Source organism: Alligator sinensis, unplaced genomic scaffold (genome assembly GCF_000455745.1).
Source record: "Alligator sinensis unplaced genomic scaffold, ASM45574v1 scaffold74_2, whole genome shotgun sequence".
Classification (NCBI taxonomy): Eukaryota; Metazoa; Chordata; order Crocodylia; family Alligatoridae; genus Alligator; species Alligator sinensis.
The window spans coordinates 3,420,109-3,432,720 of NW_005841931.1; the positions used below are offsets into that span (position 1 = coordinate 3,420,109).

Sequence of the window (12,612 nt, forward strand, 5' to 3'; positions counted from 1 at the left end):
GCCCCCCCCGGCGGGGGGGCCCCGGCCGAGGGCCGCCCTGCCCTGCCCTGCCCTGCCCCGCAGCCCCGGGCACCCTAAGGAGCAAGGGCCGGGCAGCGCCCCCCGGGCAGCCTTGTGCTGCAGCAGGGAGCAGGGCCTGGCAAGGGTGCGTTGGGGCGCCAGCTCTCCCGAGAGCAGCCCCAGAGCCCCCCGTCCTGCCCTGCCCCAGCAGGAGCACCGCGCTAGGATTTTTCCGTAGTGAAAAAAAGCAAAAAACAATCCCCGTCGAGCTGCATTTTCCAAGGGGGCTTGAGTCTAAAACCCGTGGGAGCGAGCCGGGCGCTGCCCCCCGCCCGCGTCAGTAAAGCATACCCGCCCCCTGTAATCCGTGTCGCTGCCTCTCTCGGCGCCGCGGTCCCTTTAAGAGGCGGGGCCGCTCCCGCCCGATTGCGGAAGTCAGTGGGGCGCAGAGCGCTCCATCCCCGCAGGGTGGGGCTGTGGTGGGGGGGCGCTGCTGCTCGGCCCTTGCCCCCGGCAATGAATGAAGTCGAGTCTCGCGGGGCGACAAGCGAGCGGCGCATGGAGCGGAGGGGCAGCCCATTGCCTCTAGCGGGGCCTGGCCGGACGCCCAGAAGTTTAGGGCTGGAAGGGGCCTCGTGGGATCATCGGGTCTAGCCCCACTGCTCTCTCCTGCCGAGTCTTCCCTGCCAGCCCGCAGTGCCTGGTAGGGCTCCGGGCGCTGGGTCCGCTTGGGGGAGGCAGGGGTGTCGTGTGTGCGCACGCCTGTGTTCGCCCTGGCTGAGAAGCAGGGGCGGCCCAGACGTGTGGTCCCAAAGCAGCAGCTTCACTTGATGCACAGATGGTGAATGAGGCGTTCTGCAGAACGCGAGGGTGGCAACCCTGCTCAGACTATAGACCACGTAACACTCTGCCCTCTGTACAAATTTGATCATGATATTGCAGAGATGCATTCCTTTTCCTCAGGAGTACTGGACTGGTTAACCTTAAACTGGATTTTATAATTGTTGCTCCAAGTCACCCATATGAAAGAGAGAGCAGTTTCCTGTGCTGAAAGGTACAGACCTAGCAATGGGGTGTTTCTTGCTGCCCTGTGACCAGGATCCATGTAAATCTTGCCTTTCAACAACCAACCCCTGAGTTGTTCCACTTCACCTGGGTTGTACTGCTTGTCAGCACCTGTCTTAAGTGTCTGCCCTCCCTCCAGGATGATGACTGCCTGGTGCTGTACTGCCAGGATTTACCTTACCAGCTTAAGGTCCCTTACTGTTAGGAAAAGCTTGGCCTGTCTGAGATGGGGTAGACCTGGCACATTCCCACTTGACGAAAAACTTAGCTGCTTTAAAACTCAGCTCTTGGCCAAGACCACTCTGGCATGCTGGGGAATCACAGAGCTGTCACTTGGTGCGAAGTGCCAGGAAGCTCCAAATAAATGTACCCAAATAAAAGGGGCCTTACTCTCCAAGCCTGTTGGAGAGAAGCCTTCAGGTGGATTCTTCTGGCATCTTGGTTTTTCCTTTCGCCTGGGACTCCGGGCTTGTGTTCTCTTGTTGAAGTTTGGCCCCCTGATTCTGCTTTATCCCTGGACCTACCTGTCTTCAGGTTTCACATCTCTCTGGCTTCAACTTCTGCTCAAAGCCACAGAGTCCTCAGGCCCCACCTTTATCAAACTGGGTCAGTGGGCCAGCACCAGGAGGGATCTCTTCTCTGAAGAGTTCTGCGCAAAGTTTTCCAAGCTTCATGTAAAGGTAAGCTCTCATCCCTGGGGTCACACCAAGCAGGCACTTTGGAGAGCATTTGGGGAAAACTGGAAGAAAGTCCTCAAGTTTAAAAGTAAGGAACCTATTGGCTCTGGCTGTGTTGCCCAGGTATATAAAGCATATGTTGATGCCACTGCTATTGATGATCCACAGTTTGAAGAACTAGTCAGGAGCTCTGAATCAGAATCGGCTCTGGAAGCCTGGGAGGTATCTGGATTTCAGGGCATCTTCAGGTGGTGCTGGAAGAAGTGTGGAAAGATGCTGAAAGAAAGCAATGCAGAGCAGCTGCTTCAGGACAGTTCTCATGGAGACACTAGTAGGACTGCTACCTCTAAGAAGTCGGTGACTGGATCTCAGCTGACTACCAACACCTTACCCCCTGTTGATAGTTCCAAGGAGATGGCTCACTTTATTCCTGTAGCCATAAAAGTAAGTGATGTGTGTTACTGGTGGATGCCTGGGATGAGAGATGAGACTGTCAGATGGTTTATAGTGTAGGTGCTGCTCAGCCTCTCCTCTCAAACTGCATTTCTAGCACTCTTCAGTCCCAGCTTGTTATACCATTTACCACAAAACTCATCAAATGATCCTGACCTGCAAAAATCCTCGCCGTTGAACTTCTGGTGCTCCCTGGTATGCAGATCACCAGTGATGCCATTTGGTGTGGTGTTCACATAACAAATCTCAGTAATGTGACCTCATTTATGTAAACACAATGCACTGAACTAGACTTCATCCATGGTCAAGAATGGCCCACCAGATTAGCCAGCCGTACTGTGCCTCTTATACAGTGAAATTATATATCAGAAAAGAAAAAAAATCTGTTTTAGCTCAACTTAGTTACCAGGATTAAAGCAGGCAAGAATTAAAAAACTTCATGAGGCTGTGGCTCTAAATTGCTTGGAATGATTCACTTCAGCAATTATTCGTATCTTAAAGCATGGATTGATGGGAAAGGTGGATTGTTTGCTAGATCTAACAACTCTGTTAGGCTCTGGACAAACCCCTACCCCACTAAAATTTAGTTAATTTTGTCTTATTGTGCTTTACCATTAGGTGAGGTTGGAGGTTAAAATAGCATGACTACCCTGGGATGAATGTGGATGGACAGCACCTAAAGTGGTGCAATTTACACTCCTTCATTTTTACTCTCAGTTCTTTCAGGGATAATTCTGCAACAGATTGAAAGACTTCATCCCAATTTAGGGACTTGTCTAATCCACAGCCTTTCTCTTTCCATACACCAGTGTAAAGGGCATTTCTGCCTGGGTTGCGACTGCTCCATTGTAGCTCACTAAAATGGACCAATTTTCTCACAGTATTCTGGGAAATTATTTAGTTAAAATGTTTTCATTCAGGTCCTGCATCCTGGACTAGTCCATCAGGTCCAGATGGATCTGTTCCTGATGAAGATGGGCAGCCAGATCATTGAGCTTCTCCCTGGATTCAAGTGGCTCAGCTTGACTGAAATATTGGAGGAGTTTGAGAAGCTTATGATTTACCAGGTAGGCATAATTCCACCCTCTTCATACACTGAAACAGAGATGCTCCCTCCTTTGTCATATATCTACCTATTCCTTAACTGCTCCCTGCCATTGGAGTGTTCAGCATTACTGCATTAATTAACTGCTACCTGCCATTGGAGTGTTCAGCATTACTGCATTCTGGTGGCTAACTCCACTGACAATACTAGATCATAGAAACATACAAAATTAGGGTTGGAAGGGACCTAAGGAGGTCATCTAATCCAACCCCCTGCTCAAAGCAATACCATCCCCATTAGATCATCCCAACCAAGGCTTTGTTCTGTCATCTGTCACCACTGAGAACAGTAATCTTTGGACTGTTTGGACCTCCACTGAGGCTCCCTCCTCTTTGGAACGCCCCCTTCAGGTAGTTGAAGGCTGCTATTAAATCTGCTCTCAGTCTCCTCTTCTCTAGACTAAATAAGCTCCGTTCTCTCAGCCTCTCTTAAGAAGTCATGTCCCCCAGTTCTCTAACCATTTTTGTTGCCCTCCACTGGATTGTCTCCAATTTGTCCGTATTTCTGAAGTGAGGAGCCCAAAACTGGACACAATGCTCCAGATGTGGTCTCACCAGTGCTGAATAGAGGGGAGGAATCACTTCCCTTGATCTGCTGGCAACCCAGCTACCAATGCAGCCCAGTATGCTGTTAGGCTTCTTGGCAACAAGGGCACACTGCTGGCTCAGATTCAGCTTATTGTCCATTGTAACCCCCAGGTCTTTTTCTGCAGAGATGCTGCTTAGCCAGTCAGCCCCCAGCCTGTATTGGTATATGGGATACTTCTGTCCTCAGTGCAGGACTTTGCACTTGTCCTTATTGAACCTCATGAGGCTTCTTTTGGTCCAGTCCTCCAACTTGTCTAGGTCTCTCTGAATCCTAACCCTCCCCTCCAGCATATCTACTACTCCCCCCAGCTTGGTGTCATCTGCAAACTTGCTGAGGGTGCACTCTATGCCATCTTCCAGGTCATTGATGAAGATACTGAACACAACCAGCCCCAGAACCAACCCCTGGGACACTCCACTCAATACTGGCTGCCAACTAGACATCAAGCCATTGACTACTACCTTCTGAGCCTGATGAAGCCAGTTTTCTATCCACCTTACAGTCCATTCATCCAACCCATACTTCCTTAGTCTGCTTGTGAGAATGGTGTTGGAAGACTGCTTCAGAAGCCTTGCTAAAGTCAAGGTATACCACATCCACTGGTCTCCCCACATCCACAGAGCCAGTTATCTCATCATAGAAGGCAATCAGGTTGGTCAGGCATGACTTGGCCTTTGTGAATGCATGCTGACTGCTCTTAATCACCTTCTTCTCTTTCAAGTGCTTAGAAATGGATTTCTTGAGGATCTGCCCCTTGATCTTTTCAGCGACACAGGTGAGGCTGACCAGTCAGTAGTTCCTTGGAACCTCTTTTTCCCTTTCTTAAAGATGAGCACTATATTTGCCCTTTCCCACTCACCTGGGACCTCTCCCAATCGCCATGAGTTTTCAAAGATGATGGCCAGTGGCTCTGCAATCTCATCAGTCAACTCCTCCATACCCTTGGGTGCATCCCATCCAGCCCCATGGACTTGTATATGTCCAGCTTTTCTAAATAGTCCCTAACCTGTTCTTTTGCCACAGTTGGCTGCTCACCTCCTCCCCAAACTGACTTTGCCTGTGAAGACTGAGGTGAAAAAGGCATTGACTACGTCAGCCTTTTCTGCATCTTCTGTCACTAAGGTGCCTCTCCCATTTAGTAAGGGATCCACACTTTCCCCGATCTTCCCCTTATTGCTGCCATACTTCTAGAAACCCTTCTTGTTATCTTTCATGTCCCTTGTTAGCTGCAACTCTAATTGTGTTTTGGCCTGCCTGACTTCATCCCTGCATGCCTGAGCTATACTCGTACTCCTCCCTAGTTATTTGTCCAAGTTTCCACTCCTTGTAAATTTCCTTTTTGTGATTTAGCCTACTGAGAAGTTCCCTGTTCAGCCAAGCTGGTCTTCTCCCATACTTACTACTCTTCCTGCACATTGGGATGGTTTGTTCCTGCACTCTCAGTAAGGCTTCTTTAAAGTATATCCAGCTCTCTTGGACTACTCTCCCCCTCAGACTGGCTTTCCAGGGGATCCTGCCCATGAATCCCTGAGTGAGTCTGTCTGCTTTTCTGAAGTCCAGAGTCCTTACTCCACTGCACTTCTTCCTTTCCTCAGGATCCTGAACTCAGTCATCTTGCAGTCACTGCAAGATGGTGCCATCTACTGCTACATTCCCCACCAATTCTTCCATGTTTGTGAACAGCAGGTCAAGAAGAGCATGGCCTCTAGTTGGCTGCTCCAGAACTTGTATCAGGAAGTTGACCCTAACACTCTCCAGAAACTAAATATGCCAGGGAAATATGCCAGGGAATTGTTCAGCCCTAAGTTTATAATGGCATCTACTCTGAGGGACCCTGAGAACTGAAAGAATAGTCAGGACTGGAACAGTATCAGACAGGCCAGTCCTCAATTCCTTTATAAAGTACAGGGAGGAAAAACCCCTGGACAGGGAAAGAAAGCTGACCTAAGAGATGCACCATCTGTTCTTTTTTTTTTCATTGAGATCCTTGTTTTCAGCTAGTTTTCTGGTTGACTGGGCTTTGTAGGAGTAAGTTGTAAATCAGTGAGATTATATTTCATGCAGGAACCTCAGTGAATTCCCATCCCTTTAATACTAGGCACATAGATTACATGGCCTTCTCTCGCTTTCCAGACAGACCTACGCTACGAAGCTAAAAACTTGGAGCGCTTCCAACAAAATTTCCTGGACATGGATTTTGTGAAGTTCCCAACTCCCCTTCGCCCCTTTGTGACAAGAAACATCCTGATGGAAACATTTGAGGTAAGAGTACAGCTTCTGGGTGAAGGGGGGTACTGGTGTTGGCATTCCCACTCCCGTCATGTATTCCCAACTCAACACAAAGTTCCTGTCTAGAGGTGGCATTGAGCTTTTCAGTGGAACAGCTCTCCTGTGACCCTCCCGTCCTTTTCTAGAGAAGACAAGTAAGAGAGTACCTCTTTCTGTTGTTTGCTTGCATGCAACTGAGCCCTTACTTGCTTTTTTTTTTCTTCTTTTCTATTGTCAAGGTTCCCGGGAGCAGGGGGCAGACATAGTCCTAGCTTAGAAGAGAAAAGGGCACTGGGCCTTGGGTACCAGAATAAAACCAGTACTGCCATCCAGCAGCCCTAGGTTTTTCCTACTTCCAGACTAAAGTCTTCTTCCTCTCCTGCTGTTGAACAGGTAGATGGTTCAGACCTATAACTTGGTCCAGTCCATAGAAACAAGTATAGCTAGGTTTGTTCAGACCACTTTCAGTCACCATTAGCTTTAGTCAGCATGTCAGTTGTGACCGGAGTATCTCTTGCCTGCAAGTCCTTCACATCTTTTTTGCAGACCCTTCCTTCTGCAGCCCCTCTTTAAGCCATCTCTTAGGTCAGCTTTGCTTCCAAAAGACCAGCCTAGCACCTCCTTTCAGCTCATAGAGGCCCCTGTACTATGTAAGTTATTCTCTTAATCATTTTCTTGTATCTGGTCTTCATCCTGTTTGGCTGTCTGGTCTGCTCGGGTCACTGCTAGGTCCTATCACTCTTTGGGTTCCTATCCAACCTTTCCTTTGTTGTACACAGCCTATAGAGGTTCCTGTCCCAAATGCCTTCCCGAGTTCACCAGCAACAGTAAATACAGTCTGCATTGACTGAGCCCCCTTTGCAGCATTTTGCCCTCCCAAGGGTGAGAGTATATGACTCTGGATTGTATGGATGGGGAAGGGGCACATGGGATCTGTTTGCGTCTTGCTTTCTTTAAGGAGAGTGAACCCATCTCCCAGTATCTGCACACAGAGGTTGACCCTGAGCTGAGGCAGAGAATTGCAAAGATGGGTATGGATATGCTCCTAAAGATGGTAAGAATCTGGGTTGTCTTGAACTGAAGAGGTGGCTGGGGAGTGGCATTGGAACCTCTGTTAAAATCATGTAATTGGCTTTGGGTGGATGTGGCTAAAGAGGAACCCACCTGCTTTCTTCCATGACATCACTGGGTTTCTAGGAGCCAATGAAAACAGTGGATGTTAGGGACCTGTTGGTACCATGAAATCCAGGATGTCAGGGTGCTGTGCCACTCTGCACTAAATGAAAGCAAATGAATATGTGCATGTTAAATGCAAGATCCAGGCAGAACGCGGACTGGGTGCTTGTACCACAGGCACTCTGACACAGATCCTCTTCCATAATGAAGGGGCGTCCCTTCAGCATGTGGCAGGTGCACCAGCTGTAACTCAGCAGGTATGTTGCTTTGGGAAACCACAGAATCACATTAATTAATGTTTACCCTTCACCTTAAATCTGTAAAGCAAAATATGCACCTACTATTTCTGCAGAAGTTACGGAAAGATTCAAAGCCACAGGGAAATCTGCTAAACTTCTAGTTTCATTTATCAAAAACACCTGCTGCTGCCATTTTAAGGCAGGTAGAAGACTAAATCTGATGTTGCTTTGGGCAACCACAGAATCACATTAATTAATGTTTACCCTTCACCTTAAATCTGTAAAGCAAAATATGCACCTACTATTTCTGCAGAAGTTACGGAAAGATTCAAAGCCACAGGGAAATCTGCTAAACTTCTAGTTTCATTTATCAAAAACACCTGCTGCTGCCATTTTAAGGCAGGTAGAAGACTAAATCTGGAGCAGAGAAAATGAATCTAGCCAGCTCTTGCTTGTAATTCAACTTACTTTCCTTGGTTTTATGCTGAATTGTATTGTAGTTATTAGCTCAGCCTAGCCTTTGCTGTCCTAACTGGTGGGAATTGGCAAAGAGAAGCCTGTTTCTATCCGGTTAGGACTTGTTTTCATACCACTGAAAACAAGCTCTCTCTGACCCATAGCTATCCTTGACCTGTAGTATACCTTTGCCCTTGCACCTAGTGCTTTACCAACAGTGCTCCAACCTCAAGCACTTGTCTCAGGAGCTGGAGAGACTCAAAGTACCAGTCTGTAGTGGTTTTGTGATAAGAGTCAGTGTACCAAGGGGACAAGATTGGAAACCACCTAACTAATGCCACGTACCATCTAGCTTGGTTTTGAACCCTGGCCCCCCACTATAGAAAGTTTTATTTGAATTACATTGCCATTCTTTTTATGTCATACCTCTTCTCCCTCCTCCAGGTGTTTATTGATAATTTTGTCCATGCTGACTTACATCCTGGAAACATACTGGTCCAGGGTGCAAAGCATTTCGGTGCTACCCGCAGGGATCAAACCACCATTGTGGATGTGTGTGACACGCTCATCGTAGAAGTGCGACCTTCCCTTTGTCAGCTCCGTCTGGTGCTGCTGGATGCAGGGGTTGTGGCAGAGCTGCAGGAAGCTGATCTGCAGAACTTCAGGGCAGTTTTCACTGCTGTGGCACAGGGACAGGTGAGGCCTGCTTTGCCAGGGGAGGGACTTTAGATTCTTGAAGCTCATCTTGGTGGGGCGAAAAGCAGCACTGGAGGGTCTCATGATCTTGGAGCTGACTGTAGTCTGCTTTTTTTCAGTTGCCCATGCGAGTCCCATTATGGTTTCCTAGGAGGAGGGGAGGAGGAAGGTGACTACCTCTTGCACATTCGCTGTCTCTTGTAAATCATATCAAGCACAAAAACAAAAATGCTGGCGAGAAGGAAGTAGGTTACCCTGGTCTGTTGTGAGCGAGTTTAACTAGCCCAGAAGAATGAAGGGCTGGATTTAGAGGCCAGGGGATGGCTGCTATTCCCTGGGTTAAGGTTACCAAGCATGGGCCCAAGTGTGGCTTGCTTGGGAGTAGCTTTTGTGCTTGATGTAAAGCCTGCAGAATGTTGCTGGAACAGCTGATCAGCTGCAGTGGAGCTTTCCTATACTGAGCTTGTTGCATTTGTCCAAGGCAGTCGCAAATAGGTGACTCCAGCCACAGGTGTGGGAAAGAGTATTGCCAGACTGGCAGGCACAGAATGTATTGTAAACATGCAGTAAAAAGTATAAAGGCACTGGCATTAGCAAATCCAACGCATGCATATGTCTCACAACATCCATCCTTCCACACCCTGCACTAGAAACACCCACAGCACACTGACCCTCCCTCTTCTCCCACTGGGAACTGTGGAGAGCAACCAGCAAGGAAAGCAGCTGATCTGTCTCTGCCAGATTTCCACCAGGTGAGAGTTCTTTGGTGCAGGGGGAATTCTACAGTGGCCACCTCCAGCTACTTCCAGTCTCCTTTGTACTACTGACCCCTCCAGTTTGCTGAAAAAACAGGTGCAGCACTCACCATGTCCTGCTACTGTGTCTCAGCTCTGAGCAGGACAGCCCACCCATAGGCAAGTAGTTAAACTCCATTGCTGGCAGTCATTGCCAACCACAGTAAATACTCTAGTAACCTAGTCAACATTTATACTGAGATCAACAAAAAAAACTTACTTCAAATGCTGAGCAGCCTTACAATGAAACTGTTTTCAGTTACTAGGAGCACAAACAGCTATTGAACTAATGACCTACAGGTGACCAGCTTTTACACTGTCTCCTCACCAAACCTTGGATTAAGTGTCATGGCCCTGCTGTCCCTTTAAATTAGTTCCATGCAGCTCTGCTAGACTGACCATAAAGCCCCTCAGATAAAACCTGGAAAACCTTCACAAGAAAACCTCCTTTTCTGCCCAGGCAGAGGTAGAAATCTGCTGGGTGGGCAGGGTGGGGGGAGGAGAAACGGAATTATCTTACTGTTCCTCCACAGTTTAGAAAGAGAATTTCATTCATTCTAGCCTGGGAGATGGCAGCCAACAACTCTCTTCTCACCAGCACCAATGTCTTGGCATCCCAATTGTGAGGGAAAAGACAGAATACATGCTCCCTGCCTTCCCAGAATGTGCCCAGATGAATTGCAAAGGGATTCCTGCTTCACTCTGCACTATAAGATGTTGTCAGGAGGAACAGGTCCTTAGAAGGAACAGTATCCTGGGCTGGTCTCAGACACCAGGGGTTATGCTGCAGCCATTTCGGCTCTGTCTTCATTCATCTTTTGTTACATCTTAAGTCTCTGCCTCAGAACTCTAGAAACAGGGTAACTTAACCTTCCAGCTCTCCATCTCACCCAGCTCTAAAAGGCATATATACCCTGTTTCAGGAAGCAGTTGAATGGCTGCAGCTGTCTGGAAGTCCTACAGTAGGAGCACTGTATAGCTACATGCAAGCTTGGTGGTATTACCAAGGCCTGGTTCTGTTCCACACGTTTCCTTTAACTTGATTCACAGGGGGAGAGAGTGGGAGAGTTGATCCTTCACCATGCTCGGGCTAACCAGTGTAAGGACATAGAGAGATTCAAAGCTGAAATGGCAGAGCTGGTGACCAAGGCCAGGATGAACACCATAGCCCTGGGAAAGGTGAGCAAACTAATGATGGTATCCAGCTCATAACAACCTGTTATTGACTGCATCTGCCTCTTTAGACTAGCCCAGCTTGAAAGGCCAGCCATTTAACTACCAGTTAATTCATCAGTCACCTCCCTTGCCAGCGTTACCAAATCCCTCAACTCTAGTTTCACAGCAGGAGAAAAATGTCATTAAGGTCCCTGATCTTCTTCTTTCCTTCTAATTGGGATAGGGTTGGCTCTTGGGGGTCCTTCACTTGCTGGAGCCTTGAGGTTCACATCATAGCCTGCATCCTGTTGACTCCCTTTGAAGTCCACAGTAATGCTCCAGAGGGGCTGCTGTTGAACAGAGGTGTGTTTCTGCTGACCAAAGGGACTGCATGTACTCTCCTCAGCTTTCCCAGCATCTTCCTGGGTTGAGGAGTGAAGACTGGGTTGAGGAGTGTTAGAAAGGTGGAGTTGCATCTGTCACTCTCTGTATTGCTTACCACCAGGGAATGATACCAGCTTTTATGACTGTGACTGTCAGTTAAGCACAGGAATATTGTGCAATAAGCACCATGTAATGAAATCTAACATTTAAGTTTGTAGACACTGAATTGATCAGGCAGATTCCTTCTAGCTTACTGCCTGTGGTGAGTCACTGCCATTCTGGCTGATACTGGTTTTCATGATCTCCTGCCAGCCAAGGTAACTTTTATTTTTTCAACTTCATATTCCAGCTTCAAGTAGCAAATCTGCTTTCCAACGTCTTTAAGTTACTGATGACCCACAAGGTGAGGCTCTCTTTGTTCCCTTCATTGCATGCTTTGATGTTTGAAAGAAGCACATCTGGGGAGGAGAGTGATTGGGATGATAAAGGCCTGAGGCAAGGCAGGGAGTATCTAAAATATGTGGGGTCAAGGTGGGTGGGGCTGCATGTGCTGTATTTCCAAGCAGTACAGGCAGAGGTGCTTCTCTGGACTGGAACCAAGCCCACTAAAACCATTGGGAGTTGCTCCCATCCTTTCAGTGGGCTGTATATCATCAGGGCCTTTCAGTATTTTGTGTTTAAAGATTGATACCAGCTCATACAGGGAGAGGATCAGAATCTCATTTATATTTTCCCTTCCTGTCCATAGCCTTTTCAGAAGCTTGAGATTAAAATATTCTCGTGCACTTGGAATTACTTGCTTTCTTCCACGTGCTCATTGCTCTCCTGCTGTAGGGTGACCAAAGGAGTGCTGGGCTCCACTTGCTGGGGTATCAGGTGATGAGATGCTCATGCTGCCTTTAGAGATGAATAAAATCTCCCTTTGTTATAGGAAGTCACTTCATGGGACAGACCCTTGGCTGGTGTAAATTGGCATAATGCTGCTGAAGTCAGTAGAGCCACCACAGTTTCCACCATCAGAGGATCTGCCTCATGTGCTTTGCAAGGAGCAGATCAAAAGACTGTAGAATATCTCATAAACTCCCTGTTTCTGTCTATTGTATGGTAGATGCCTTTAACCTTCAGTAACATTAAACATTATTAAAACCCTCCTGCTCCCTACTCAGTCTATACACAATACCCTGTGAATGGTGGAACTTACATCAGTTTTGTTATATGGCCAAGGGGTAAGATGTAGGCAGCCTGTATGTGAAGTAGGTTCTGCTTCTCCTGTGAACTGTGAAGCTGTGCTCCCTGGGACTCCATCTGCAGCATGGGGAAGGGAGAGGAGAGGGGGGGAAGAGAGGGGGAGCAAATTCCCTTTCCTTTGCAAATATGCATTCATGGGCCAGGGATGCTTCTGCAGCCTTGCAACTGCAGGCAGAGGCTGGCGCTTCTAGGGCCCATGACCAAAGGGAGGAAACATGCTGCTCTCCTAAATAAAGAAAAGCACTGACACCTAGGCTGGCCTTGCACAGTCCTTTGAAAGTGCCTGCTTCTCCTCAGACCTCCTGCTG

At 47.9% G+C, this 12,612-nt stretch overlaps 2 protein-coding genes across 8 annotated transcripts in view; one reads left to right on the plus strand and one right to left on the minus strand.

The window, feature by feature from the left end:
- Positions 1-12,612, minus strand: part of LOC102379178 (trichohyalin-like) — a 56,586-nt gene that overhangs the window by 13,557 nt on the left and 30,417 nt on the right. Inside the window, exon 13 of one of the 3 annotated variants that reach the window (XM_025198904.1) lies at positions 1,997-2,018. The exons of 1 other annotated variant lie outside the window; for it this stretch is intronic. The gene's annotated coding sequence lies outside the window, so the exon portion shown is untranslated. Of the gene's footprint in view, positions 1-1,996; positions 2,019-8,735; positions 8,871-12,612 lie in introns of those variants that run through there. One more of the 3 variants, XM_025198901.1, reaches the window with a different exon arrangement.
- ADCK2 (aarF domain containing kinase 2) overlaps positions 17-12,612 on the plus strand; it is a 12,955-nt gene continuing 359 nt past the window's right edge. Inside the window, exons 1-10 of one of the 5 annotated variants that reach the window (XM_025198911.1) lie at positions 17-1,745; positions 1,911-2,186; positions 3,116-3,262; positions 4,610-4,663; positions 6,022-6,150; positions 7,115-7,210; positions 8,472-8,723; positions 9,374-9,475; positions 10,568-10,696; positions 11,406-11,459. In XM_025198911.1, coding sequence (XP_025054696.1) covers positions 1,206-1,745; positions 1,911-2,186; positions 3,116-3,262; positions 4,610-4,663; positions 6,022-6,150; positions 7,115-7,210; positions 8,472-8,723; positions 9,374-9,475; positions 10,568-10,696; positions 11,406-11,459 — 1,779 coding nt within the window. In that variant the 5' untranslated portion in view covers positions 17-1,205. Of the gene's footprint in view, positions 2,187-3,115; positions 3,263-4,609; positions 4,664-6,021; positions 6,151-7,114; positions 7,211-8,471; positions 8,724-9,373; positions 9,476-10,567; positions 10,697-11,405; positions 11,460-12,612 lie in introns of all 5 variants that reach the window. The other 4 variants (XM_025198908.1, XM_025198910.1, XM_025198909.1 and 1 more) reach the window with 4 other exon arrangements.